The sequence below is a fragment of the Ranitomeya imitator genome, chromosome 5, assembly GCF_032444005.1.
Source record: "Ranitomeya imitator isolate aRanImi1 chromosome 5, aRanImi1.pri, whole genome shotgun sequence".
NCBI classification, from domain to species: Eukaryota; Metazoa; Chordata; class Amphibia; order Anura; family Dendrobatidae; genus Ranitomeya; species Ranitomeya imitator.
In genome coordinates, this window is record NC_091286.1 from 69,682,432 (window position 1) to 69,695,570 (window position 13,139).

The window sequence follows — 13,139 nt, forward strand, 5'->3', positions numbered from 1 at the left end:
ACCGTTCATATTTCCCCATAGCTCTGCCATATAGTGCTCTGCACCGTTCATATTGCCCCATATCTGTGCCCTATATGCTCTGCACCGTTCATACTGCCCCATATCTGTGCCCCATATAGTGCTCTGCACCGTTCATACTGCCCCCATATGTGCCCCATATAGTGCTCTGCACCATTCATACTGCCCCATATCTGTGCCCTATATGCTCTGCACCGTTCATACTGCCCCATATCTGTGCCCCATATAGTGCTCTGCACCGTTCATACTGCCCCTATATCTGTGCCCCATATAGTGCTCTGCACCGTTCATACTGCCCCATATCTGTGCCCCATACAGTGCTCTGCACCGTTCATATTGTCCCATAGTAGTGCCCCATATAGTGCTGTGCACCGTTCATACTGCCCCATATCTGTGCCCCATACAGTGCTCTGCACCGTTCATATTGTCCCATAGTAGTGCCCCATATAGTGCTCTGCACCGTTCATAATGCCCCATATCTGTGCCCCATATAGTGCTCTGCACCGTTCATACTGTCCCCATATCTGTGCCATATAGTGCTCTGCACCGTTCATACTGTCCCCATATCTGTGCCCCATATAGTGCTCTGCACCGTTCATAATGCCCCATATCTGTGCCCCATATAGTGCTCTGCACCGTTCATATTGTCCCATAGTAGTGCCCCATATAGTGCTCTGCACCGTTCATATTGTCCCATAGTAGTGCCCCATATAGTGCTCTGCACCGTTCATATTGTCCCATAGTAGTGCCCCATATAGTGCTCTGCACCGTTCATACTGCCCCAGAGATGCTCCACATAAATCTGTGCCGCTGCTGCAATAAAAAAAAAGCCATACTCACCTCTCTTGATTGCAGCTCCCGGCGTCTCGTTCCGGCGTCCGGTCCCGGCGTCTCCGCACTGACTGATCAGGCAGAGGGCGCCGCGCACACTATATGCGTCATCGCGCCCTCTGACCTGAACAGTCAGAGCGGAGCGGAGCGACGCCGGGAAGATGGAGCGGTGCCCGGCGGCTGGAACGGGGACAGGTAAATATGACATACTTGCCTGGTCCCGACGTCCGGCTCCCTCTGCCCGTCCCACGGTCTCCGGGTGCCGCAGCTTCTTTCTCTATCAGCGGTCACCGTTACCGCTGATTAGAGAAATGAATAGGCGGCTCCACCCCTATGGGAGGTGGAGCCGCCTATTCATTTCTCTAATGAGCGGTCCCACGTGACCGCTGAAGAGGGGAAGAAGCTGCAGCACAGAAGACCGTGGGACGGCAGGGGGAGCGTCAGGATCGCTGGGACTAGGTAAGTATACCTCAGCGCCCTCACCCGCCGACCCTGCCACCCACCTTGACTCGAGTATAAGCCGAGAGGGGCATTTGGGCTGAAAATCTCGGCTTATACTCGAGTATATACGGTATGTTATTATTTTCTTTTTCCATTCAATAAAATGTATTTTATTCTATATACTATCTTGTTATGGTCTATATCTGCACCATTTCTCCTATATGATTATATTATATCATATCTTCATGCATGACCTTAAGTCCTTCATTTAATTTTACAAGCTACGGTAGTTCCTTTTTGATAACTTGTCTAGGATTGCATACATACAGCAGTAAAATATATTAGGACAGTCTCGTCCTTTTGTGCCTTTTTATAGAAAGTGTGATTGAGGAAGTTGAAATGTTTAAAAATGGATTTAAAAACTTCATTTTTATTTCTTTCAATCTTTGGCTAGAACTGTAGACAATCTTATTTGATTAGTATACTTGCTCAAATATTTGAAGTTGTTCATAATTCATAGAAACAACAAATATCTATATTTCTATATAGTTAAATATGTGTTAAATACCAAACAAAAAAAAACAAAACCAAAAAAACAGACTTTGAACAATTTTTACGAAGGCGTACCTTGCCAACCAGTGCTGGAATATTTGTGGAGTTAGTAGCAAATCCCATACTAAATACCATTGCGGCCTCTGCATTCACAAACTTTGCTACCAAGTCTTCCAGCTCTTGATGAATATGCAAATGTCCTGAAAAAGAAAGCTGGAATTTAAAAAAAAACAAAAACTGACAAACTGATATGATTGAGCCTGAATGATCACTATTACAGTATGTTCGAACGGATTTTTTTTTAACTTGTTTATTTGATTTAATGCCCATAAATATATATGAATGTCATGTCCATTCTTTTTCAAGTGCTTTTCAACTATAAATTGTGGTAAAATGCGTGTTTATTGACCAGTTATTAACATGGTCTTTCTGAAGTTTTTTGTTGTGAATTCTGCTTTTGGGTTCCCTCCAGTGGTTGTAGGTGGTAATGCAGTTGTCCTCGAGTTGCGGTCCTGGTCAGGTGTTTCTGCTGATTGCAGTTCTGACTGGGGTATTTAGGTGTGCAGGATTCATTAGTCCTTGCCAGTTGTCCATGGTTCTGGGAGGTTTTGGATCTTTGTCTGGTTCCCCCTGCCTTGCTGCCAATTCAGCAAAGATAATTGTCTGGTTTTTGTTTCTGTGGCACACATGCTATGTGCTTAATAATTCTGTGCTATTCATTTGTTTTCTCTTGTCCAGCTTAGACTGTGTCAGTGTTTTCTCAGTCTTGTTGGATTCTCTGGAGTTGCAGATATATGCTCCACATCTTTAATTAGATGGTGGAATTTATTGTATTTTCTGCTGTGGATATTTTTGGAAGGATTTTAATACTGACCGCTTAGTATTCTGTCCTATCCTTTCCTATTTTAGCTAGAGTGGCCTCTTTTGCTAAATCCTGTTTCCTGCCTGCGTGTGTCTTTTCCTCTACTACTCACAGTCAATATTTGTGGAGGGCTGCCTATCCTTTGGGGTTCTGCTCTGAGGCAAGGTAGAATTCCTATTTCCATCTATAGGGGTATTTAGTCCTCCGACTGTGTCGAGGTGTCTAGGATTTGTTAGGCACACCCCACGGCTACTTCTAGTTGCGGTGTTAAGTTGAGGATTTGCGGTCAGTACAGTTTACACCAACTCCAGAGAAAGTTCAATGCGGCTCCAAGGTCACCGGATCATAACAGTTTTTGCAGCGAAAGGTGTTAAAAAGCACACCACCTTAATACACACAAGAAGAAAGTTTAAAAAAAACAGAAAAAAATGGATCAAAATCTGCCTAAAAAAAGTGCCAAAAACCACGTCGTTATGGTCCCAATTGTTAAGTATTTTAAGCAACTTTTGTCGTGTCATTTGTTGCTGTTGTGCCAAATTTAATATTGTGCATGTGGATGATAAAATGTGTGCAAAGTGAAAAAAAGCACTTCCTTTTTGTTTTTGACCTTTTTTTGCAACAAAAGTGGCATGTTTCGCAAGATGGCAAATAAAAAAAAAAAATCTAACAAAATCATTCAAATGAAGAGTAAAATTTGTGCCTAATTTTGTGACTATTTGAAAAGATGCAATCGGTGACCCAGCTGAAAACATTTGGCAATCAGAAACTTGGCCAACAATGGCAAAGGTAAGAAATATAAAAGAAAAACAGAACACACAGACTTTAAAAAGACACAAGCTAAAAAGAATCAGGTGCAAGCGAAAGTAGAAGTGAAAAACATCAAAATCAAGACTTAAAGGGAACCTGTCACGCCCCCCAGGCGTTTGTAACTAAAAGAGTCACCTTGTGCAGCACTAATGCTGCATTTGGACAAGGTGGCTCTTTTAGTTTTGCTCCCTGCACACGCTGAAATAAAACACTTCTAAAATGTGCCCCCCCTCATACCATGAAATCGCCAGGGAGGCGGGACTTTCCTTCCTAATCAGACGCAGCACAGCCGTCATTCATACCCCCTTGGCGCCGGCTCCTCAGCGTTGTTTGAATCTGTCCCGGAGCCTGCGCTGTTATGTGATCCCTGTGTGCCATGGCGATTAGGGATCAGCTGACGCCGCACAGTCTGAAGAAGGCGGAGAGAGATGAGTGAGGCGCGAAGATATGCACTGCTCATGTCCATGAATCCCAGCCCCGTAGTGTGAATCAATCAGAAGACACTGCGGGGTGGGATCTCGGGCAGCACAGGCGCAGTCAGCCTGACATCAAATGATAAGACGGGCAGCGCTAACTGCGCATGCCGAAGGGATCACATAACAGCGTGTGCAGGGAGCATAACTAAAAGGGCCACCTTGTCCAAATGCAGCATTACTGCTACACAAGGTGCAATCAGGGATAATGCATCTGATCTGTTCATTAGACTAGGACACGTGAACGTTACCTCCGATGCAGAAGCGAGCAGCGCCAGAATACCCATTTACAGGGGAATCCTAGTTGTAACAATCTGTCATCTATTAACAGGGTATATAATATGACTTAGATCGGTGGGAAGCTGGTTAGAGCAGGGCACTATTAACCCACTAGTCGCCAGAATGGGGCACTTTTATCTGCCTGTTAGTTGAACATGCACAATGCTGTTCCATTCTACCGTGCCATTAACTCCCTATAGAAGTACAAGTCTCCGGCAGTCCCATAGAGAATGAATGGAGCGGCAGTCAAGTAAGCGCGTTGCTACTCCATCCTGGTGTGCATAAAAGTGCCCTATTTTGAAATTGATGAGGGTCTCAGTGGTCAGACTCTTACTGATATAAAAATTATCACCTATCCTGTGGGGTATTCTGGTTGCAAGAACATAAGTTGCACAGCTTGGAACACGTATATAACATAGTAACATAGTTAGTAAGGCCGAAAAAAGACATTTGTCCATCCAGTTCAGCCTATATTCCATCATAATAAATCCCCAGATCTACGTCCTTCTACAGAACCTAATTGTATGATACAATATTGTTCTGCTCCAGGAAGACATCCAGGCCTCTCTTGAACCCCTCATAGTAATGAACCACAAGGCAGATGATAATTCGTACCAACCGGGATACCTCATTAAGCAAAAAAATTATCGTATGACTACAAGCAGAAAAAAAAAAAAATAAATTAATGACTTATATTTTTTTAACACATTGTAAAAGAAGTACAATTTTAGATTATGAAGAGGATAAGTTCACAAGGACAAACTGTACAATGTCACTATCCAAAAATGAAAGTCAAACTAAACCAAGGAAACAGAATGTTTTACATTTATACACACTTACTTCAGATATTCCGCAAATAAACTGATCATACTGCATACCATTACCTAATTATTCCAGAGGAAACACGAGAATAACGTAGTTGTGATGATGACACCGATGAACGTAACACAAAGTGACTATGGTGGCAGAACCCAGACCTACTATATCATTTCTGTCATATTGCACAGGTCAAGAGGTGTGCATAGAGTAAAATCTTTGAGGATGGAGCAATAGTTTTGTGGATTACTTGCTCAATCTTAAAAATTCTGAATTAAAGTCACACACGTGAAATCTTAGTTTCCGGGTCAAAGAGTTTATGCTCCAAGTACTACACATTCCACACCGCAAACAGGTTTTTCCAGTCTTTAAGAGAACTGTCTGAAAAAGTAACACAGTGAAGACGTAATGTGATGTAAATAGTTTGGGCAAGTCAAAATAATTCAAAATGTAGACCAAGAGTGAAAACTGAATAATTGTCATGTATCAGTTATTACCACTCCTATTAGGCAGAGCAGATATAGGTGGAAGATCGACTGCAAATGTTCATCCTGAGTACAGATGGGAAATAAGATTGTGCCCCATTTGGACTACAAAAATGAATGCAAATGGAAAGTTCAAAAAACTAGGCTAAGTGACAGATTGGTACGGAAAAATAATGGAGTCCTTACAGCAATGGCTTACAATATACAGCTCTGGCAAAAATTAAGAGACCACAGCAAAATGTTCAGTTTGCCTGATTTTTCTCTTTATAGGTATATTTTTGAGTAAAAATGTACATTGTTCTTTTATTCTATAAACTACTTTCCGCAGCATGTGCACTGCAGTTTTTGTTTTCCATAGGTTTACATGGTACTGTAAACTCATGGAAAACAGCTGTGAATCTGCAGCATCGGAACCGCAGCAAAATCCGCAACGTGTGCACATACTGTTAGAGAGCCCCTGATGTGACTAAACAGAGGAAACCCACCACAAGCGACAACATTTTGGAAACTAGACCCCTCAGGGAAGTTATGTAGACATGTGATATGCACCTTGAAACCCCAGGTGCTTCACATAACTATAACGTTGAGCCGTGAAAAAAAAAAAATACTAAAAAATTCCCACAAAAATGTTATTTAGCCCCATATTTTTCATTTTCACAAGGGTAACAGGAGAAAATGGACCCCAAAAATTGTTGTGCAATTTCTCCCGAGTACAGCGACACCCCATTAATAGTTGAAAACTACTTTTGGAGGTACAGTGCAAAGCTCAGATGAGAATATGCGCCATATTGGAGTTCAGATTTTGCTGGACTGGCTTGATGGTGCCATGTCACAATTGTAGAGCCCCTGAGGTGCCAGACCAGCAGAACCTCCAATAAGTGACTTCATTTTACAAACTACACCTCAATTAATTCATCTAGGGGTGCAGTGATCAAATTGACACCACAGGTGTGTCACTAAATTTTATACCATTTGGCAGTGAAGAAAAAAATAATTAAATTTTTACCACCATGATTGTGTGTTAGCCCTAGATATTACATTCTCATACTGGCCAATGGGTAAAAAAATGGCACCAAAATTTGTCCCACAATTTCTGCTGAGTATAGAAATACCCCATTTGTGACTCGGGAGGGAAGGAGAGCTATTTGCTTTCTGGAGCGCAGATTTTCCTAGAATAGTTTGCGGACTCCATATACAGAGCCCCTAAGTGCTAGAAGAGCAGAATCTCTCCTCAAGTGAGCCTATTTTGGAAATTAAGGGGTTAAATGGAACACTTGGTTTGGCTCCTGTTTTCTCTACAAGAGAGTATTTGGCAGACTCTTCTGACAGCGGCTCATCTCTTAGGTAACAAAAAGATCAGCTGTTTGAAATCTGATTTGCCGGATCAGTCTCTTTCCTGACGCCATCTGTCGGCAGGATCTGTTGTGAATTCCGCTCTTGGGCTCTCTCCGGTAGTTGTAAGTGGCACTTTTGTGAGTTCTGCTCTTGGGCTCCCTCTTGTGGTTTCTAGTGGTATGGCTGCTCCTTGGAGTTAGCTGTCATCAGCTGCCTCCACTTATCGTCTCTTCTGCTCTGCTATTTAAGTCTGGCTCTTTCTTCAGCCTGTGCCACTTGTCAATGTTTCCTGGCTGGATTCACATCTCTGCTTGGATTCTCCTGGTTTCCTGACCAGTTCTGCAAAGATAAGTTCTGGCTTCGCTCATTTCAGTCCACATGTTGTGGACTTATTGTTCTGTGCATTTTATATTTGTCCAGCCTGACAGTATGGATTATTTCTGTTAGCTGGAAGCTCTGGGAAGCAGATTTACCCTCCACACCTTTAGTCAGGTGTGGAGATTTTGTAAACTCTGTGTGGATTGTTTTGTAGTTTTTATACTGACCGTACAGTATCCTGTCCTATCTATCAAGCTAGACTGGCCTCCTATGCTAAAATCTGATTTCATTTCTGCGTATGTTATTTTCCCCTCCTCTCACCGTCTATATTTGTGGGGGGGCTATCTTTCCTTTGGGGATTTTCTCTGAGGCAAGATAGGTTTCCTGTTTCCATCTTGAGGGGAAGTTAGATCTTAGGCTGTGCCGAGGGGTCTAGGGAGCGTCAGGTACCCCCCACGGCTATTTTTAGTTGCGCTGCTAGGTTCAGGGTTTGCGGGGTTTTCAGTACAGATACCACCTCCTTCAGAGCTTGTCTCATGTTGTTCCTGAACCACCAGATCATAACACAGATCCTCATACACAGACTATCCGCCTAGTCCACCAATATTGGCAAGTTCAGTTGACTAATGTGTATGGTGACATTAAACAAGCCCTCTCAAAAGTTTTTTTTTATTTTTTTACACTAAATCTAGGTATAGATGTTTTGACTTTGATAGGATGCAGCGCTGTTCTGCTCTACTTCTCAGTGACGACACCCCGCTTCAGACTATGCAGTTTACTCTATGCATGACCTGGAAGTCTCTATTACAATGTAAACCTAATGAGCCTTGTTCTGACCCGCTATAAACTTATATTGTAAAAGCCACTTTTGGCTCATGCACCGCACCATGTGACCCGGAGAATATAAAGAACAGTGATGTCACCGAGTACAGGAACAGAAAGGTCGATGGAATAGGTGGCAGTAGGCGAGTATATTAAAACACTCATGCTAGACTACAGAGATTATTTATTTTTATATATATATATATATATATATATATATATATATATATATATATATATATATATATATATATATATATATATATATATATATATATATATATATACATACATACATACATGCATACATACATTTAGTTAAGGTAATAGTTAGCCTGTAAAGGATGGTCAGAGGGGTGGTGGAATAGAGTATGGATTGGCGAGGCACAAGGTTATTAGGGGCATGAGGTTGCGGTATTAACAATTAACACATTGGCCGACACATATTTGTAGCACCAAACTTACCCATTTCTTGCCTCGTACTACAGACACCAGCACCATATTTCTGAATCATAGTCTTCACACTTTCCAGTGACTCTTCATCATTCTCTGCAAATCCCAGATAGTTGTACGATCCCATATTTATAACATCCTTAATGACTTTTCCAGTGTATCTATTATGAAAAATATATATTTCTTTATTGCCGCAATCTATTCTTTATACAATAAATCTAGCTCTTGTTACGGCATCTCTGCACTGAATATCAAGTCTAGTGCATTTTACTTTAAATCTGAGCTTCACAAACTTTTTCTACTGGGGCCACACATGACTGAATATGTGGATAGGCTTCACTAATGAATGAAATATGGGTCACAAATGGTAAAATCGCTCAAATTATCTGTGAATTTGTCTACTAAGCACAGTATAAAATGAATATAAGCAAAAAAAGGGTAAATTATGTTCCTGAACCAGAGAAAAGGAGATGTGGTATGCTGTATAATCCCTTCCGTCAAAACCGACACGGTATATGCACCTAGCCTACAACTAAGGCCGGATTACACACAGCAAGATACGGCCAAGTCTCGCAGGTTAAAACAAAGCTCCGACACTCCGGAGCGGAGCGTGCAGCCGCACAGCAATACATGGAGCTGCATGCTCCGCTCCGGAGTGCCGGTGCCAGAGCTTGTTTTTAACCTACGAGACTCGGCCGTATCTCGCTGTAGTGTGAATCCGGCCTAAAGGTGTCCATACACTTGAGATAGCTGTTGACCAAACCTGTGCAAGCTTTCATCAGTTTTCAGAGGAAAAATAGGAGAAAGCAGCAGCAGGTAGACACATCTGCCGGTTGATCATCTCCCTCGAGAACACATAAGTTGGCTGGTCTCTCCTGCTGAAATTTTAGGGGTCATCTGACTTTATTAATGTGTTGACTTTGAGATGTGCCTCACTGGTGAGCTGCCATGTAAAAGTTTAAAAAGCATTACCCACCGCTCTACATCTGAAGGGCATACAAAACAAAAAGAACGCCGCATCTTCTGTGTAGCCCTGATATGCATCATTTAGCTCCTTTCTGAACATTATGTCCTGTTGCTCATATGACAAGTTTCTACAGTGTTGTAGATAGATTACCATTATCCACAATTATCCCCAGGACTCACAATTCAAGTTTTTTTCTCACACACACACACACACACTATGCTGAATTTCATAAGAAACCAATTAACTTTTTAATACGCCTTTGTAATGTGGTGTAAGAATTAAAACACGGGGATTTTTTATATACACACACACACTGTGCTTGGCTAGGTTTGAATCCAGGGTTCCCAGTATTAATCACTGACCCACGATGCTGCAAAGTGGTTTAATTTCTTCGGCTTAAATGTCAGAAGTAATCACCTGTAGGACCAGTTGTAGTCATCAGTCACCCGCTCCATGAGATCAAACTGAGGTCCAGGGACACTGCAGATGGGGCGGTTCCAGTTGTCTCGGACCCGCATATACAGATTTCTTGTGTAGAAATTTTCAAAGTCTTGGTAAAGAGGCACAAAATTCTACAATCGTAGAGAAAAAAAAAAAGGATCATAAACTAGATGAATTTTTTTTTATAAAGCAAATTATAAAATCTACAACATTTGAACATTACATATTACAAACCATCACTGATTGTGGAAACTTCACACTAGACCTCAAGCAGCTTGGATTGTGGCCTCTCCACGCTTCCTCCAGACTGTAGGACCTTGATTTCCAAGGTCTAGTGTGAAGTTTCCACAATTAATGATGGTTTGGGGAGCCATGTCATCTGCTGGCGTAGATCCACCGTGTTTTATCAAGACCAAAGTCAGCGCAGCCGTATACTAGGAAATTTTAGAGCACTTCATGCTTCCCTCTGCCAACAAGCTTTTAGGAAATGGAAATTTAATTCTCCAGAAAAATTTGGCACCTGTCCACACTGCCAAAAGTACCAATACCTGGTTTAAAAACAACAGTATCACTGTGCTTGATTGGCCAGCAAACTCGCCTGACCTTAACTTCATAGAGAATCTATATGAAAAGAAAAAATTCTGCTCACCCCTTAGCGTCCTTGGACAAAAAAATCCAACGCGTTTCAACTTAAAACTCTTAATCATGATTAATCCCTTAGTGACAGAGCCAATTTGGTACTTAACCCATTCATGACCGGGGGATTTTTCGTTTTTCCGTGTTCGTTTTTCGCTCCCCTCCTTCCCAGAGCCATAACTTTTTTACTTTTCTGTCAATTTGGCCATGTGAGGGCTTATTTTTTGCGGGACGAGTTGTACTTTTGAACGACATCATTGGTTTTAGCATGTCGTGTACTAGAAAACGGGAAAAAAATTCCAAGTGCGGTGAAATTGCAAAAAAAGTGCAATCCCACATTGGTTTTTTGTTTGGCTTTTTTGCTAGGTTCACTAAATGCTAAAACTGACCTGCCATTATGATTCTCCAGGTCATTACGAGTTCATAGACACCAAACATGACTAGGTTATTTTTTATCTAAGTGGTGAAAAAAAATTCCAAACTTTGTTAAAAAAAAAAAAAAAAAAAAAAATTGCGCCATTTTCCGATACTCGTAGCGTCTCCATTTTTCATCATCTGGAGTCGGTTGAGGGCTTATTTTTTGCGTGCCGAGATGACGTTTTTAATGATAGCATTTCGGTGCAGATACGTTCTTTTGATCGCCCGTTATTGCATTTTAATGCAATGTCGCGGCGACCAAAAAAACGTAATTCTGGCGTTTCGAATTTTTTTCCCGCTACGCTGTTTAGCGATCAGGTTAATACTTTTTTTAATTGATAGATCGGGCGATTCTGAGCGCGGCGATACCAAATATGCGTAGATTTGATATTTTTTTATTGATTTATTTTGATTGGGGCGAAAGGGGGGTGATTTAAACTTTTATGTTTTTTTTATTTTTTTCACATTTTTTTAAACTTTTTTTTTTTAACTTTTGCCATGCTTCAATAGCCTCCATGAGAGGCTAGAAGCAGGCATAGCACGATCGGCTCTGCTACATAGCAGCGATCTGCTGATCGCTGCTATGTAGCAGAATTGCACGTGTGCTGTGAGCGCCGACCACAGGGTGGCGCTCACAGCGACGGGCAATCAGTAACCATAGAGGTCTCAAGGACCTCTATGGTTACCATTCACAAGCATCGACGACCCCCGATCATGTGACGGGGGTCGGCGATGACGTCATTTCCGGCCGCCCGGCCGGAAGCGGTAGTTAAATGCTGCTGTCTGCGTTTGACAGCGGCATTTAACTAGTTAATAGGTGCGGGCAGATCGCGATTGTGCCCGCGCCTATTACGGGCACATGTCAGCTGTTCAAAACAGCTGACATGTCCCGGCTTTGGTGCGGGCTCACCGCGGAGCCCTGCATCAAAGCAGGGGAGCCGGCATCGGACGGTATAGTACGTCCGATGCCGGTAAGGGGTTAATGACCGAGCCAATTTTTGCAATTCTGACCACTGTCACTTTATGAGGTTATAACTCTGGAACGCTTCAACGGATCCCGCTGATTCTGAGACTGTTTTTTCGTGACATATTGTACTTCATGTTAGTGGTAACATTTCTTCGATATAACTTGTGATTATTTATGAAAAAAATGGAAATATGGCAAAAAAAATTTAAAATTTTGCAATTTTCAAACTTTGTATTTTTATGCCCTTAAATCAGAGAGATATGTCACAAAAAATAGTTAATAAATAACATTTCCCACATGTCTACTTTACATCAGCACAATTTTGGAAACAAAGTTTTTTTTTGTTAGGGAGTTATAAGGGTTAAAAGTTGACCAGCAATTTCTCATTTTTACAACACCATTTTTTTTTTAGGGACCACATCACATTTGAAGTCATTTTGAGGGGTCTATATGATAGAAAATAATGAAGTGTGACACCATTCTAAAAACTACACCCCTCAAGGTTCTCAAAACCACATTCAAGAAGTTTATTAACCCTTTACGTGCTTCACAGGAACTGAAACAATGTGGAAGGAAAAAATGAACATTTAACTTTTTTTTGCAAACATCTTAATTCAGAACCATTTTTTTTATTTTCACAAGTGTAAAAACAGAAACGTAACCATAAAATTTTGTTATGCAATTTCTCCTGAATACGCCAATACCCCATATGTGGGGGTAAACCACTGTTTGGGCGCACCGCAGAACTTGGAAGTGAAGGAGCGCCTATTGACTTTTTCAATGCAGAATTGGCTGGAATTGAGATCGGACGCCATGTCACGTTTAGAGAGCCCCTGATGTGCCTAAACAGTGGAAACCCCCCACAAGTGACACCATTTTGGAAACTAGACCCCTTAAGGAACTTATCTAGATGTGTGGTGAGCACTTTGAACCCCCAAGAGCTTCACAGAAGTTTATAACGTAGAGCCGTGAAAATAAAAAAATAAAAAAATCGCATTTGTTTACACAAAAATGATCTTTTTGCCCCAAAATTTTTATTTTCACAAAGGTAACAGGAGAAATTAGACCACAAAAGTTGTAGTGCAATTTCTCCTGAGTACGTCGATACCCAATATGTGGGGGTAAACCACTGTTTGGGCGCACGGCAGAGCTCAGAAGGGAGGGAGCACCATTTGACTTTTTGAGCGCAAAATTGTCTGTCGTGTTTGGAGACCCCCTG

General features: G+C 41.7%; 1 protein-coding gene across 3 annotated transcripts in view; it reads right to left on the minus strand.

The window, feature by feature from the left end:
* Positions 1–13,139, minus strand: part of LOC138681344 (serine palmitoyltransferase 3-like) — a 171,645-nt gene that overhangs the window by 89,595 nt on the left and 68,911 nt on the right. For all 3 annotated transcript variants that reach the window (XM_069768777.1, XM_069768778.1, XM_069768779.1), the window contains exons 3-5: positions 9,877–10,031; positions 8,505–8,653; positions 1,918–2,042 (exon numbers count right to left, since the gene is read on the minus strand). In XM_069768777.1, the coding sequence (XP_069624878.1) occupies positions 1,918–2,042; positions 8,505–8,653; positions 9,877–10,031 (429 nt within the window). The remainder of the gene's footprint in view (positions 1–1,917; positions 2,043–8,504; positions 8,654–9,876; positions 10,032–13,139) is intronic.